We start from the raw sequence: 17,371 nt of genomic DNA, 5'->3' as shown, positions 1-17,371 counted from the left end.
CTTCAGAAGTTGGCACACATGCCTTCAGAATGAATGGGATTTGCACCAGAAAAAGAACATTCAGGACCAGATTGATCTATGAACACCATACCAACTCAACTGAGCTCAGTTTTTAAACCGAGTTGCCAAATAAAGTTTTCCTCTGGTCACTTTTAATACAGTCAAGTCTGTATATTTGTACTCATCGTGATTCTACAGTGTGGTCAGCTCAATTTAAATTTTTTACTTGTACGGTTATTGAAGTAAGGCACATGGGCAATAACTAGTGGACAACATTGGCTGCTTTGGAAGGAAGGGCAGGATATAAATTTAACAATTAAATGAAAATGCATGGTCAGTGTAGTACCTCACTCCCTTCTGAATTAGCAGAAGCAGAACTGTGTGAAATAGTAAAGTTTGAAAAATGAATAAATCATCAGTTTGCTCAGGTAAGAGAATCGACAATGTCTGGGTTGGTCCAAGGCATCTTCCCATTTGTTCCTCTAGTCCAGAAATGTTTATTCAACCTGACAGTTGTTCTCCATGGACTTTCCAACCACCTAATCCTTTTCATAGGAGGATACCATTACCAGAGTTACTCTAATACAAATTTTCGATTTATGTACTTAGCATAAACTGCCCCCAGTGACAATCTTCTGTCCTTTTCAGATACAAACCTACGATTTTTGCATTTTGATTTTATGAAGTTCTTGTGAAACAAGCCATTCTGTTTTCTTAAAGGGGAGATTATCAGACATTTTGCCTTTGGCTTGCCCAGTTCATACACTGAAGGCATAACACACCTAGCAACCTCATCCGGGTTAAGTTTTAACACTCGGGTTGTGTCAACATCCCCAACAGCACCCACAGATACAAATTGAAAACTTGTGGCCAGTTCATTCAGGAAGCTATACAACAGCTGAAAGAGAAAATAGGAAGTTGTTGACAAACTCCTTGGAAGAGCAGTTTCCTGCAGAGAAAGTTAACTACAGAAGACAGCTGGGGTGATCAGTAACAGTTTCCTCAGCATGCGGCATGATTAATGAGTGTTGCAAGAGTCTGTACAGGGATTAGATGCATGAGTCTATGACGTCAAACCATCCAACTTGCTTCTACTCTAGAAGACACCAGCAAAAGCACACCTGGGGGGAAAGCTCTTCAAGATATGGGTCTGCAAATCATCATCTGCTGCTAATTAGAGCTTGCTTTTTTGTCTTAAAAGATGAAGCCAACCCCCCACTTCATAGTTCACTGCAATGTCAACTTACAGCTGGCCAACAGGAAGCATTTCAAAAGCAACACAGATGTCTGTTCTGCTTGCCATTTGCATGGTACACGGGCCCATTCCAAGCGCTCTTCTGCCAACACCCAGACACTAGAGGTACAAACCCCACCAAAACGAATGGGAGCTCAGCAGGGCAACATTTCATGGAGTGCCCTCTTAACTACCAAATAGTGAGCCTTGGTTAGCCATTCTCTCTTTGAATTCAACCGTAGTTGCGACCACAAAAGCAGTTCTCAAGAAGGTTCGCTACCAAGCTTAAGCCAAAACTGTCCAAGGCTCCTTAAGCCTAAGAGCCGCCTCAGGCAGGCAAGGGTTTGTGGAGTCAACAGAAAGCAGCCAAGCGCCTTGCTCTTCCTGTTCGACCACAACTCCATCCTGTCTGAATTAAAACTTTCAAAGCTTCGGCATCCATGGAGTGTACACACTGACCTACATCAGCATACTGGAAAGATGAAAAAGATACAATACGTGAGGCAGTACCGTGGAGGAACAGGAAGCTTCCTGTTGTAACTGCAACACCCAGTAGTAGCTCTCAGAAATCAACACTAACACCTTGCAGCATTTGCTCATCAACAAATACAGTGGTACCTCGGGTTAAGTACTTAATTCGTTCCAGAGGTCCATACTTAACTTGAAACTGTTCTTAACCTGAAGCACCACTTTAGCTAATGGGGCCTCCTGCTGCTGCCGCACCGCTGGAGCACGATTTCTGTTCTCATCCTGAAGCAAAGTTCTTAACCCAAGGTACTATTTCTGGGTTAGTGAAGTCTGTAACCTGAAGCGTATGTAACCTGAAGCATATGTAACCCGAGGTACCACTGTATGTCAAAAAAAGGAAAGGTGAAGCTGGTGAAGTTTCACAAACAGGTGATGTACCCCCCAAAAGGCTGGCCCTTAAGGGAAGTGGAGAAGTTTGCTACGTGGCACTCCCCCACTAGGGCCAGCCAACACAATGGCTACAATATGCAGCCTTCCATTTTGCCCTGTTTCCTGGTGCAGTCAAGGCACACAGACACATCTGACCCTCTTCTAGCAGCTCTCTGGCCCTACCTTAGCTTTGAGGAACTCTAATACAAAAGCCACATCTGCATATTGGAGGCAAAAATAACAAAAAATAAACCAAAAGATGCCTTGGGGAGCAGGGACATTTGAGCAGAGAAACAGCTGAAAGAGGGGCTACCCTAAATTCTTTTCACACAATGCAATTTATCCCTCTGAACTACCGTACTTTTCTACCCACAGGGGGAAAGATACTGTGCAGCTACTCTGCTGAGAGCAAAGCATCCAGGCACTATTTGAAAACGATGGCCAGGAGGTATTTTGTTTCTCTCCAGTAGTGTCATGGCAAGATTCACTCTCTCTCTCATCATTTAATAAATGTATTAGACTAATGTGGGATTAACTGAATGACATTAAGGAATTCATATTTAGAATTCATAACGAATGAAGAATGAGTTGACGGATGTTTTGAGTAATACAAGTTAAGAGCTAACTGAACAAAAAAATAGAATCACAGAACAGAATCATAGAATTGTAGAGTCGGAAGGGACCCTGAGAGTCATCTCAACTAAAGCATTCTTCTATGGAAACATTTTTTAATTATCCTAATTATCTAACTAAGTGAGATAAACCTATTATCTATCAGGTTAGTCTAAATTTGAGGCACAATCTACTGCAAAGCTCTCCTGCACACTCCCCATTAAAATAAATGATAAACCAAACATGGCATTCCAATCGGAGAGTACAAAAAGGAACTTTCCCATGGGTAGTGCTAAGCTCTTATAAAAAAGAAAACTGTATTGAATGTGTAGCATCCTATGCATGTTGAGATGTTATTAGCCCTGAGAATCTAGTGGTCTCAAATCAAATAATTGCTTTAAATCAGTGTTCATTAATTCAAAGAGTTTTATTCCCCCAGACCTTACAATTCACGCTGTAAGGTTCTGATTCTTTTGACAACAGTTTCTAAGAGTCATTTAAAGCACTATCAACATCATGATAGCTGGCTGAATACAGTAGTATTAACAGAGATTGTCACATAAGAAGTATTTTTTTAAAAGTTTAAAGAATCCCACTGAACATGATACAATGTTCTTGTTTCAGTAGTAATACAATAACATGTTGTTTTACACATAAGTAACACATCAGACATAGGTTGGACCCATTGAAATCAATGACATTAGTAAAGTCCACAATGGGTCTACTCTGAACAACCGCAAGTTACAGCATGTTTAATTGGGAGCCGTGCATTACAATTTAAAGACTTTTCACATTATAAATAGGTTTGTTTATATTAAACATGTTTTAACCCATATTTTGGGATCAGTAGGTCTGCTTTCATTAAACACATTTTAAACCATATTACTGGGATTACAAACATTTCCTCTCAACTTGTCTGGAAATATTTCTGTATAGAACATTTGCATGCCATCTCTTAACATAAAGTTACTTGTGTGATTTACCGTAAGATGCTTCAGCTAGAAAGATAACTGTGTTGCTATTTCTAACAAGAGAATTAACTTTGTACATGATTAAGTACTGTCACCTGCCTGTCCGTTCATGTGCCATCACTGTTTGTCATGAGCAAACAAACAAGCAAACAAATAGTTAATTACACCACTGTTTCTGGATTTCATTTCGGATGCAAAGTGACAATATCTATAGCCCATTTTTCTTCCAAGATGGAACTCAAGACAGGATACCCTTATCCAGCTACTAACCAGTCTCAGACTTGCTTATCTTCAGCAAGTCTTGTACATCTTCAAAATCATGCCCTAGGACCAAAGCCACCATGTATCAACAATTAAAAACTGGATACCAAGTGTTACCTGTCTCTAGTACAGATGATCATCACCAGTTATGACACTGCATTGACAGACAATCAATACTCCATGCTAACTGTTCATTTACTTAACAGCATTTACAAACACACAAACTGCATTGATTTCTGTTCTGCCAGAACAAATGAAACAGGCTCTTAGGTAGATTAATATGGTGCAGTAGCAGCTAGGCCAAATTGTACCAAAAACTGGAGATTATTTTTAAACAGTTGCTTTCCATTTTCCATTTTAACTTTCTTCTGTCCAGCCAGCAATCAGGTCTCATTAATTCTGACGGTCTTTTTAAAAAGCTACTAATGCAGAACCTGTACCGATTAACACATTCAACAAAAACCAAGGCTAGAGCTATGCATTGCAGGTGTTCCCAATCTTGAGAATAAACAGTACTTTTTCTAAACAGTACTTTTTCTATCCCATACTGACTTACATTGGGCAATACTGCTTTTTCAAAGCACACCTCTACCCAACCACTTCTTTCCAGTAGGAAAGCTACACACTTTTTCCTGAACTGTGCACGTTTTTTTCAAGCAGTCCACAGGGAGCAGCAATGAACTATTGCTGGATCTTCCAGCAGTAATGCAATATTAAACTGCTCTTGGTCAAATGTGAATCCTGAAGTCAGAACAGGAAGCCAAGCATCAGTGAAGAGCGCCCACAATTAGGTTTCAAGTGGAGTAACAGAAAATAAAAAGAACCTCCATATATAACGTATTATTTGTCTGCTTGATTTGTCAGAGGAGCCATTTTCTCCAGTAAAGAGGGCACACAACCCAGCGTGGGAGAGCCAAACATGTAGGTACCATAGTGCTGCTTCTGGACAGAACTGCAAAAGCTGTACACACAGCTCTGTCACTTTCTCTAACATTAAGGACTATCCTGTGCTAAACACCAATTTGTGCAGACTTCCACTACCAATCCTAATTGATTTGGCACCAGCGACAATCTCATGGTCAGAATTTGGAAGAGGTGGCAGTATGAAGGAACGAGGAGAAAGAAAGGCAAAGCCTCTAACTCGCGTGATTGAGAGGCTGATTGTCAAGATTTAAAAGACTTGCTGTAGTTTAATGTGAGCGAATATTAATTTTAAAGTGCTCACATGAGCACATTCTCTCTTTCTCTCTATATATTCTGTGTTGCAGACAATGAGAATATTATCAGTTGCATTTCTATCAGCTATGGTTTTTAAAAAAATACTACAGCTTTAAGATGACTTCATGCATTTATTTCTGCTAAAAACTTTCAAAACAAGTTATTCTTTAAACTTAGGTAACCTAGGTTACAAAGTAATAAGAAATCGTTTTACACAGAACAGCGGGTCTGGTACATCTCCACAACACACAAAATCTATATAGGAGTGTCCATGTTGTTGTTCTTCGGGCCTAAGCAGAACTTTCAGAACTGTCCTCAGATTCTCCCAAACCACAGCAGCACCCAAGGAAAAGCAGAAAGAAAAACAATTTATTAAGCTGTTTAAAAGCTCCCCAGATCAGCATGTGACCCAGCAGGGAGAGGTTCAAAAAAAAGCACAGCCTTTATTTTCCTTCCTAACAACCTGGTTTGTTTCTACTCTTTCCCCCCTTCAAGACACATCCTTCACAGCTAGCAGCTCTTTCAATCATTTACTTTGGATGTCTGCTTGAGAACAAATGATCTTGCTCATGCAGATGAGTTTGCCAGACTTGTGTGTACTTTCCAGTCTCAGGCTCTTTATTGTCCTTATGGAAACCTGACCCTTTGAAACAGATACCAAGAAAAGACCAGTGAGAGAGGGAGGAGATCACTCATAGGAGCAGGAAGACTTTTCTGTAGCAATAATAAAACTGTCAAAAAAAAAAAATGGCCATGATCAAACTGTTCCTCTGCTTTCACCTAAATCTGCATAGGTTGGAAAACCAGTTACACAAAGGCTTACGTTCGTTTTTCTCCTCTTTTTAGAGCAGCTCATTTTTAAAAAAGGAATTTTGCTGAACTGTCTACTACAATATGCGGTTTCCAAGTCCTATATTCTTGAACTGAATTAGATAAACGGGGTGGAAATCAACACTACTTCTACTCAGGGTAAATTGACTGAAGTTAGATATGACTAACCTAGTTTGGTTAATTTAAAAGGGTCTGCTCTGAGTAGGACATGGCTGAAAAGAACCCATAGACTGTAACCCTAAGGGAGAAAATCCATAGGAAGATCTGCTAGATGCTTGGGGTTAGGATCCAGTAGATTTCTGGCTGAACTGGGAGGCAGCCAGGCTACACCACTGTAACTTCCCCAACCTCAGTTCAGCTGGGGGATACATTGGTTTGTCTCCCCACAATGCGGGCAGCCTGGTAAGCCCTGGAAAGGGGCCATGGCTGGGGCAGGACCAGAGAGGGGAAACTCAGAGCGAATGCTAAGCACATTCAGTCTGGTCACGTGACCTGGCAACCCAGCAAAAAGTGGGGTGTTACTGAAACACCGTTTTAAAGGCTTGTTTACCTTCTGCCAGGCTTAGCAGAAGCCCCACTCCTGAATGGAATTTGGTACTTTTCACTGGCTTGCTGTACACAAGCATCTTGTGTATAGGATTGCTCCCAAAATGCACTTGAGTTGAAAATAATTACTGCTAAAATAATATGAATTGAAAGGGTGCCTTATACCTTATACTTATTATGTTTTTGTGCACCCCACACTTAGACCATTTGCTATAGGTAGTGATATAGATAGATAGATGATAGATAGATAGATAGATAGATAGATAGATAGATGATAGATAGATGATAGATAGATAGATAGATAGATAGATAGATAGATAGATAGATAGAGCCAGCCAGCCAAATCAGACCATTGCTCCATCTAACTCAGTATGATCTTCCCTAACCGGAAGCTACTTGGGGTTTTTATGCAGTACTGTCTCTCAGACCTAACTGCAGGATTCCAAGGATTCAAGCTGGAACTTTTTCTGCTACAGCCTTGCCCCATGGATCCAACAATGCGATCTTATTTTAAATACTTCAAAATCTATATGCCGCCTTACTTCCTTACGGCAGATGTCTAAGGAGGCCAACAAGAAGAATTAACGACTACAATCCTTAATTTTTCTTAAGGAAAGGCAATGGAAAATCTGATGAGATGATGCTGTAAAATGCCCACACGGTCTTAAAACACAGGGCTGTTATTAACACGCACTAGATCCATGCACCGACTTACTCTTTACTCCCTTGAACACTGTCATTTTCCCCAATAACTACCTGGTGTTTTTATATTGCTTACTGCACAACAGCTTCACATTCATTATCTCAGCAAGCCTCACAAGCACCCTGCAAAGCAAGTCAGTTTCATTTCCATATTGTGAGCCAAGGCTTGCCGAAGGTCACCAGACAAGTACAGGCTAAGGAAAGATTTTTAGCCCGGTTCTTGTGCTTCACAGTTCACTTTCTTAACCACCATGACATTTTAAAAGCGGTATGGCTGTCACAATAAAACATGGTTTATTGTGAAAAGAATGAACTGCATTAGATGAGTGGGATAGAAATTTCTATATAAATATGTTTATGGGACTAGTAATGTCAAATGATAGGGTCTGATCAGGATGGATTAGTTGAGCATGACAAGACCTGCTTTAATGGAACTTTCAGAACCAGGCATCCATGAGGTCCCATCCTGTCCTACATTCTAGAGGTATAGAAAGTGTGCAAAGCCAGCCTACAATCAAGTGAGCATATGAACTTAAAAAGTAGGGATGGGCAGACCTATGGCCCATAAATAGTTAAACATATCTACAAAATCATAGCTTTAAAAAAAAGTGTTCTTCATTATTCCAGAGACGTTGTGGTGGCAAAAATACTGAGTTTTAAGGGGGGGAAGAACCTGCCCCCCCAACTCACACTTTTGCTGTTCCTAGTTCTATATGAAAGCATGAAACTACCTTATCAGCCCACTGTTACTGTCTCTATTAACTTGCAGTGACTCTTCAAGATCTCTCACCTCTGCAACCCCAAGGTCCTTTCTAACAGAGAATCTGGAACCTTTCCATTGTGAAATATGTATAACAGAGTTACAACCATTGCCATATACTATCAAAAGTCTTCAAATACTATGTGTTTATTAGTGATATGCAAATTGCTTAATTGCATAAAGTTAAAAGTACACATTTTAAAACTGACAATACAATTTTCAGCATGACCCCACACTGTCAAACAAGGATATGGCCTTCAGATGAAGCACAAGGTATTAATTCTACCAGTTGCTGTTTTTTAAGCACAAAGTTTTGCCGCTGCCACCACCTCCCCTTTCCCGGTAATTGTACTTACTTCAAAAAATATCTCTGGCCAGAAGGTGTCTTTGCCATCTCCCAACCCGGTGGTAGGGGCACATCATCAGGGATTTCAAAGGATGACTGGCGGAGATGTTGAGAAGAAGGTGCCGCTCCAGGAACTATGCCGGAAGGGGTAAGCCCCCCTGGAGAAACGGTTCCCAACTGCAACGATGCTGGAGAGGAGTGGGCACGGACATGCTGAGGTGTCAGAGCTCCTGCTGTCCCTGCATCTGTGCTGGCCTGCAGAGTTAAACAATTCCTTAAGTCTGTGGTGTAGCCAGGTACCCATTATGTCAGCAGCATGCTCAAGAACCCCCGCTTTTCATCTATAAACAGTTAATCTGCTCCGAGGACAGGTGAACGCACAGGGCAGTGTGGCTTCCAACACGTAGGGTAATAACCAAAGCTAATGTTGAAATGGGCATGAGACAAAAACTGAATTTTATTATTTCATACACAGGTTGCTTTTTTAAGTCTGTGACTGCAGATGCAGTATTGGAATTGGACCAATATCTTTTGTGGAGGAGAAAGCTTTATAACCAGGTGAGGTATTTGGTGTCCAGCAACAACTGGTGTAATATAACTCCCATCAGCCCCCAAAAGTCCATCAGCTGAAGAGTCACAGGCTTCTCATCCCTGCTTTATAAGAACGTTTCTATTGAATGGTTTTGTTTACATGTACATCTTTTAGAATTTTCAGGTATCCCATATCTCTTTCTAATACCAAGTTCTTGCTTCTGTCTGCTCTGTCCTCTACCACTGCCCCCCCCCCGCCTCCACTGCTGTCCCACATCTTTATCAAGGGCTTCAGAGACAGCTGTGAAAGCTGTTTAAATGGTCTTACAAAATGGGACAAATGAGGTCCACATTGCAAACAGTAATACATGTCTGGTTTTGCTAAAATGTGTTCCAGATGACAAAAGATTTGTTGGGGGGGGGGGGGGAGAAAGCATGATTTAAAGCAGGGCAGGGCAAATCACTCTTTTTCTCTAGGCTAACTTTTCTCCTATTACTGTATCTCCGAGGCAGAACTTCTCAATGCTGCCATTTTAGAATACAGCTGGAGATACAATCCTCACATCCCTTCTGCAATGTGATGGGATTCTACTGTTAAGTTGAACAGAATGGTGTCTCTTAAACCAGCTGGGCCTCCAGCTGTTTTTGGACTACAACTCCCATCATCCCTCGCTAGGAAAACCAGTGGTCAAGGATGATGGGAATTGTAGTCCAAAAACAGCTGGAGGCCCAGGGTTGGGGAACACTGTCTTAAACTGCCAAGATACACACATACAAAAACAACAACAGAGGGCGAGCCAATGAAGTCGTACCCACTGAAATCAACACACTTCATTAACTATCGATTGCAATCGGTTGACACTGAGTGTGACTAAGCTGGATATTGCCCAGAATGGTGTTCAGTGGTCATTGCGTGTTCTCAAGGAACTTTGCATTGCATTGCAGGCGGGCTGGACAAGATGACACTTGCGGTCCCTTTCAACTCCAGAATTCTATGATTCTATTATTTAGGACATGGGCTGCAGCTTGGGAAACTGGAGACTGGAGTAGAACAGGTAGACAATATGGATGATGAGTTTGGGCCAGGCTTCTAGTATTTCAGCCAGGCCTGATCAATTCTGAAGTTTCCTACTGCATCACAGAGGCTGATGTTGCAGATCCCTTAATCTCTTCTGCACATTAGGAAGGCTATGAAGCCTGAATTTGCACAACTCACGAGAGTTTATTAACCTAGGTCCCATCCTTAGACTGTAACCCACACCCAGCAACTGCGAAGTCCTTTAACATCAGCCTAAGTAATTCTCAGTTTGTGTTAATATGCTGAATTACTGTCCATCATGATCTGAACACATAGACATGAAGCTTTTGACAACCACAGACACCTAGACACACAGATAGCTTTTATGCATTTTATGGTGCATATAGATGTATGTCTGCAGAGCTTTAAGGCCCAAGGCATGGAATTAAGTACGCAGTTCAATGTGAGACTGTTTAGGCAAGTATTTTAGCCTTTTGTATTCAAGCAGCACACATGGATTACACTATACAGCTATCTCCATATGGGAGGCAGCTCAAACGCAGATTAATGCCAGTTTGCAAATAAGTAAACCATGATAAAAACCACTCTCGTACTTGAAGCTAAAGATGGTTTCAGTACATAGCTAATAACTTTTCTTCTGCAATTGTCAGGGGAGTTTGAGATATTGGACCTACATGGAAAGTATGTGATAAGCCTGTACTACGTTAAAGTTCAAAGGCAGCAAAGCAATCATCTCTACTTGCAACTCTACAACTTCAAGTCTAGGCTTTTTTCCATTTAATATCTGTCAAGTGAATTAATGTTTGGGTAAGAGCTGTATGCCAAGGTTCAAGCAGACTTTTTTTTTTAAAGCCACACACAAAGCCAAGCCCCTTTTTAAGAGAGGCTTAATAATGGAAAAGCTGACATAATTGGTCACAGAAATATCAGAAGCAGTTGCAAAATAGTCACTTCTGCTGGCTGAATAGATGACAATAGCTTATGATGAAGACTCAAAATATACTTCTCATATAAAAAATATTTAAGAAAAAGAACCAATTCCAACTCCCATCCCCCTCAAAAAAAAAAACAAAAAAAACCACACAGAGAACCCATTAAGTTGCCAAATTATTAATTTCCATCTTGTCTGTTCTAATATTTAAATAATTATCCATAGGCTAAACTTATTCGGAACCCAACATCTTTTCAGACAGCTTTCTCTGAAAGTGTTTATGGTCTGCAAGACTATGGCCTCAACACCTGGATTCAAGCTTCAAGACAGCAAACACTCCACATTACAGACATCAAAGTGTCAACAGTACAATGGCAATACATCCAAGCCCTGACATTAGGAAGGTTCATGCTAATGTCATAGGAATATGCTGCAACCTAACGCTCTTAAGGCACAAAACTGACACAGCTCTACATTTTGAAGTTTTTGGACACTCACACAACTCTCCCCTCAGTACACTAGTCAATAGCAATTACGAGATCAATGTCCATTTGCTTTTCTGAGTGATTAAGTTCCAATATCATTTCAGAGGCTTTAAGCCTTCTTCTTGCAGCAAAGGCAAGAACTCTGCTTAGGCGATAGCTAAAAATATTGGTGTGACGAAAACAGGCCTTGGAATGATATGGGGGGTGCCTTATCTAGAAAGCACAAAATTCAAGGCTTCCATAGCTCCAACTCCTCCTCCTAGCTCAGAGAGAAATGACAGACTTTCCACAATCCTGGGAAGAGGGAATGGGGGGATAAGTGTGGTGTGGTGATTAGGGAAGTCAATTAGGACCCGGAAGAGCACGGTTCCCTCAGCCATGAAGTTCACGGGGTAACCTTTGGCCAGTTAACTTGTCTCTTAACCCAACTTACTTCACAGAGGAAAGGGGGAAAATGAGGAGGAAAGAATCATCTGCACAACATTGAATTCCATGGAGAAAATGTGTGCTATAAATGTAACAGTAAATAGACAAAGTGCAGGGAATGCAATATGCAAGTGGGCAGGACAGGGGAGTTAAAGCCCCCTCCCCTACAATTTCCCTTAAGTTAAGGAATAGGGGGAAAACGGAGTGCCGCAAGCATCTTAGAAGGCCTTAGAGCAGGGGTCAGCAACCTTTTTCAGCCGTGGGCCGGTCCACCGTCGCTCAGATCATGTGGTGGGCTGGACTATATTTGGGGGGTGGGGTGGGGATGAACGAATTCCTATGCCCCAGAAATAACCCAGAGATGCATTTTAAATAAAAGGACACATTCTACTTATGTAAAAACACGCTGATTCCCAGACCGTCTGTGGGCAGGATTGAGAAGGCGATTGGGCCAAATCCGGCCCACGGGCCTTAGGTTGCCTACCCCTATGGAATAGTTCCTCCCTATTGGGATAAGGATTAAAGGTAGCTCAAAGGAAGGGATAGGAGAGAACTGCTGCCATCACTCCCACCTCCCCCATTCACAAACAAGTGGCCAGGAAAACAAGCAAACAAAAAAAACAGATTAGAGGTGAAGAAGAGGGAAGCTGGCCTGAACAGCTCCATCCAGGGATTTATGAGAGTATAAAATCGGAAGGTAGGTCAACACTTCTTCACAAGCAAAGACAAAATGGAGGGGTGCGAAGGGGCATTTCTACTACTGCAGAAGCAGGTCTATAATAGGCAAAAGTGAAGATTTCCTCATAATGAAGAACTCTGGAAGAGGAATGGAGGTGGGATAAAGAGGATAATTATATGCTGGGAAGTGCTGTGGAGAGGAAGGGGGCCACCCCCAAAAGGACGTCAGAGGGTAAAAAGAGGTTTCCGAGCTCTTCTAGAAAGGAAATTATCTTCCATCTCCTAATGCAAGGGACAGAGAGAAGGAAGTTTAAGCACTGCCGAACCACTGCACATCGTTCTCCTAAATATGACACTGTCTACTTGAAAATATAGGATCATTAACTGCATTCCACCACCACAAGCTCAGAAGAACTGTGGAGGAAAGGCAAGTGAAAAAAGTGATCACTTTATAACAAGAACCAAAAGCAAGGGAACAATATCCACCTATATAAGCACCAAGGCCAAGCACAGATTCAAGAGGAAGGAGATGAAAGTTGCATCTTGCGCTGCAGAAGCCCAAGAAAGGGACTGAAGTTTAGGATCCCAAAAAGAAAGCAGCAGTGCAGGGGAGAAATCAAGATTCTACCCTATCTTTCCCCCTCCCCTCACAAAAGTGTCAAACTAAAACTGGGGAAATCCAGGTTCAAACCCCCACTTGGAAATGACACTCTCACTGCCCAAACTTGGTCAAGTTACTGGCTTGGTCCTTGCCTAATATTAACCCATGGCTTAAACAAACTCGGGTTTCTTTTAATGTGCAAGTTCAGCAGGTTAACCAACATTTGATTTCTACCAACAAACGAAGCTGTGGTTGGCTTAACAACCATGGCTTGTTTTAACCCATGTCTGAACCCAACAACCATGGTTTGTTTGGCCAGCCCACGCCAGACACTCACGATGCTACACTGGCATGTGGAAACAGCAGCTGGAAAACAAGCCCTCCTGGGCTCCTTTGGGAGGAAGAGCAGGATATAAATTTAATAGCTCAAATACAAACCAAGCTTTGGAGGACAAGCAATGGTTTGTTTGCTCATCTGTGAGAGGACTCACATTTGGCTGAACAAACCGTGCCTTAGCAATTATGTGCAAACTGTAATCACTCTCTTTCGGCCTAACTACTTCACAAGGTTGATGCAAAGAAAATATTGTGGTTGGGTAGAAAACCATGTATGCCATCTTGAGTTACCTGGAGTCTAACAAAGTAATACAGTGGTACCTCTGGTTACGAACTTAATTTGTTCTGGAGGTCCGTTCTTAACCTGAAACCGTTCTTAACCTGAGGTTCCACTTTAGTTAATGGGGCCTCCTGCTGCCACCGCTCCACAATTTCTGTTCTCATCCTGGGGCAAAGTTCTTAACCCAAGGTACTACTTCCGGGTTAGCGGAGTCTGTAATCCGAAGTGTTTGTAACTCGAGGTACCACTGTAAATCCCTACAAGAAGCCACAGGCTTCTAGCATAATTATGAGACAAATTCTTCTCCCCTTTCCTGAAAAACTAGGAACGGGTGTTGAATACCTCAGACAACTGCAAGGAAACAGACAACTATGAAGTGCTTTTCATATAAATAAAAATAAAAATCAGTAACTGAGTTTTATTATTGTTCTGAAAGAATACACACACAAACTCTGGGTGTGTGTAGGCAACTTCCCAACTAGCAGAGTAGTCATAGGCGGGTATTTACGTCTTTAAGTGTCAGATACACAGGATCAAGCTGCCTGGAAGTCACACCCTCTGACCTGGAAACCCTTTTCCTCAAGGCTCAGGGATGCCTCACCCACAGCATTTTTGTACACTCAAGTAGGAAAAGCAAACACCTGTATATACAGTTGCACATGGGAAGCATACAAATGTTCATTTTGCTACAGAAGCGCCGTCTCTTCAAACCTTCTTAAGCAGGCCCTGAAAACCTATTTGTTTGCTGTGGCTTTATGGTAATGAGATTGTGAAATATGTGGTGCTAGTTTACTGTGGCTGTACTGTAGTTTTAAGGTTTTACTGGGGACGATGACTGTAGTTGTAAGACCACTTACTGTGTTTAATGTACTTTTGTCTACTTGCTACTTTCATTTATTATTTTTGCTGTATATGCTTTACAAATTATTGTTCTGTATCTGTTGGGTGGACCCATGTACCTTGTACGTTGCCTGGTGAGTTTATTTTTAAAAAAGCAAGATACAAATCTAATAAATCAATACATACCTGCACCCATCTATTTAGCAATATATGGCAGCTTCCTAATGTGTACACATGGCAAAAATCCAGGTAAACATCATGCAAGTGTTCAGTTATGAATAACCCCTCCCCCACACACAAGAAATACAAGAAAAGTGTGTGTAAAGGCTGTCATCAGCCATGAGAGGAGGCAAGGCTACACTTGTTTTTACCTGAAAAGCAGTATGTAACTGCATCTGCCCATGATTCTTCTCCTGACATCCTTAACTCTGGTTTTCCTTTCCTCCCTTTATTTACCCTGTTGTGTCATCCTCTGGCAGCATTTAGACTGCAAGCTCCTTGGGGCAAAGGCCTGCCTTTTTTCATCCATCTTACCCAACGAAACATCACTTGCAAATGTTAGATGATGATGATGAAGACGATCACAGGTGGCGAGAGACAATGATTTATTTATTTTTTAATCATACTCCTACCAGTATGGTGCAAGACAATCTGCACTGAACTCTGAAACACAGTATATCATTAACTTTGATTCATGATTTCGTACACCCCAATGAAACAGAGAACTCGGGTCATAGGCAAGGCTGCTCTACCCTTCCCCCTTCAGGTAGCTTGACCCATTGAAACTAAGTGAGATTTACTTTTGAGTAGACCCCTAACAGTGTTACACTGCAACAAAAAAACTATTCCCTATCTGGAGTTCATGGTGAGGTGTGAAGAAGGGAGAGAGAGAGAGAGAGAGAAAGAAAGAAAGAGGGGAGGGAGAAAGAGAGTGTGTCGCTATTATTGTTCTTAACAACTTTATTCTTAAAATACAGCCTTTTCCATGCAGCCCATTCAAAGGCAGCCGACAAAAGTTTATGGAAAGTGAGATTTTATTGGGGGGGGGGGGTTTCAATAAGTGGTGTGTAAGCAGAAGACAGTCCTTTCTCTACAAATAAATATAGCTATTACAGCTTTTGATCCTACCCATGTTTGCTCGCTTTTAAATGATTCCCACCCATTCCCCGCCGCTGTTTTTGAGACAGATTTTTGTAAGCCGCCTTGAGTCGTTGTGGGGGGGGGAGGGAAAGGCGGGGCACAAACAAATAAAATAAAAACAAGAACTTTCAATAAGATCATAATCCCCCCCCCCAAAAAAACCCACCCACCCCCAAACAGGAACCCACCCCCAACCTGGCTCACCTGGCGGGAGTGGGCCTTGGGCTCGGGCGGCTTGAAGAAAGAGTCGGGCAGCTTCCGGAGCCTCATGGGCAGCGTGTGGGGGACGTTGGCGCCCTTGGGGTTCATGACGGCGTTGAAGAGAGCCTCCAGGTCCGTCTCCGAGTCGCCGCGGACGTGCACGATCTGGTGGCCGGCCGGGGGTGGGCCGGAGACGGCGGCGCCGCCGCCGGGCTGCTGAGGCGGCGGCGCCTGAGGAGGGGGCTGCCCCGAAGAATTGGGGGGCGGAGGAGGCTGCTGCTGCTGCCCCGGTTGCTGAGAGGCCGACTGCGGGGGCTGCCCGGCGGCGTCCATGGCGGGCTCCCGTCCCCACCGACTCCTCGCTCGCTCGCTCGGTCTCTCTCTCAAGCGGCCGCAGCTCCGCGCTCTCCGTCCCGCATCCCCCGCCGCCGGTTCTGGCTGCCCGCCCGCCTCCTCCTCCTCCTTTAAAAAGTTCCTGCGAGTTTGCGCCTCCTCCACACGCAGCAGCAGCGCGACGCAGCCCCTCAAACCAACACGGCGAGGAGAAGGAGAACTTTTATATATATCTCTCTATATATATTTCGGAGGAATCTCGTCCCGCGCGCCGCCGCCGAACTCGCGCACAAACACCGCCAAACAAAAGTTCTGAGACGCGCCCGCCCGAGCCAGCTCCGCCCAGCGAGAGCCCGCCCGCGCCGAATCCGGCGGGACTTTAACGCAGCCCAGCCGGCGAGGGTGGGGGGGATCCTCCTCCTCCTCCTCCTCCGCCTTCTCCCGCTGCTGGACTTCTCGCGCCCGGCCGCGCTGGATTTTAGAGAGAGGACATTCTTTCTCCCCCCGCCCCTTCCAGTTTTTTCCTCTTCTTCCCCGCCCTCACTCCACTTTTTACTCTCTCTACGTCTCCCCCACCCCCCCGCACACATACACACAGCACCCCCGGCGTGGTCGGCGAGTTTCCTCGGTTTCAGGCGCCCGCCCGCGCTGCTGTTTCCCGTCGCGAATGTTGTCCGGCAACCGCCGGTTTTTACAGGACTTCGCTTTAAAAAAGAGAGGTTTTCCATCCCTCCCACGGAGACGGGGAGGAGGGGAAGTTGGGGGTGGTTGGGTTTCCCCCTCCCTCTCCCGCACCAGAACGGGTGGGGGGGGGGTGAGGGAAGGAAACGAGACCCTAATCACAGCACAGGCTCCAAACCCCACACTTTTTCGGGGGGGGGGGGAGAAATCAGGGCGCCCCTTCTTCCCTTGACGGCGATGCAAGCTGCTGCAACGCCTCCCCGTCCCCCAAAATGGGCTGCAGAAAAGGCCAGAGCTCCTCTTCGCAGAACCAGAGTCACAAACACACACACACACACACCCTCCTTGACACGGGAGATGGTCGTGGGGAGGGGGGGAACAAGTGCAAGGAAAAGTTTCAGCCCACACGCAGACAGCACTGCAAGCCTCTTGTCTCCCGCGACGTTCCCAAACTTCAGGTGGATCTGTTTTCGCTTTGGTTTGTTTCTTTT

General features: G+C 43.7%; 1 protein-coding gene across 9 annotated transcripts in view; it reads right to left on the bottom strand.

Annotated features, from left to right (window-relative positions):
- YAP1 (Yes1 associated transcriptional regulator) overlaps positions 1–16,608 on the bottom strand; it is a 79,661-nt gene extending 63,053 nt beyond the window's left edge. For 4 of the 9 annotated variants that reach the window (XM_028726145.2, XM_028726144.2, XM_028726150.2 and 1 more), the window contains exons 1-2: positions 15,870–16,606; positions 8,389–8,633 (exon numbers count right to left, since the gene is read on the bottom strand). In XM_028726145.2, coding sequence (XP_028581978.1) covers positions 8,389–8,633; positions 15,870–16,199 — 575 coding nt within the window. In that variant the 5' untranslated portion in view covers positions 16,200–16,606. Of the gene's footprint in view, positions 1–8,388; positions 8,634–15,869 lie in introns of all 9 variants that reach the window. The other 5 variants (XM_028726143.2, XM_077927015.1, XM_028726146.2 and 2 more) reach the window with 3 other exon arrangements.
- Positions 16,609–17,371: the final 763 nt, after the last annotated feature.

Source organism: Podarcis muralis, chromosome 4, assembly GCF_964188315.1.
Source record: "Podarcis muralis chromosome 4, rPodMur119.hap1.1, whole genome shotgun sequence".
Lineage (NCBI taxonomy): Eukaryota > Metazoa > Chordata > Lepidosauria > Squamata > Lacertidae > Podarcis > Podarcis muralis.
The sequence above is the reverse complement of the archived record's forward strand: the minus strand, read 5'-3'. Positions and strand labels throughout refer to the sequence as shown.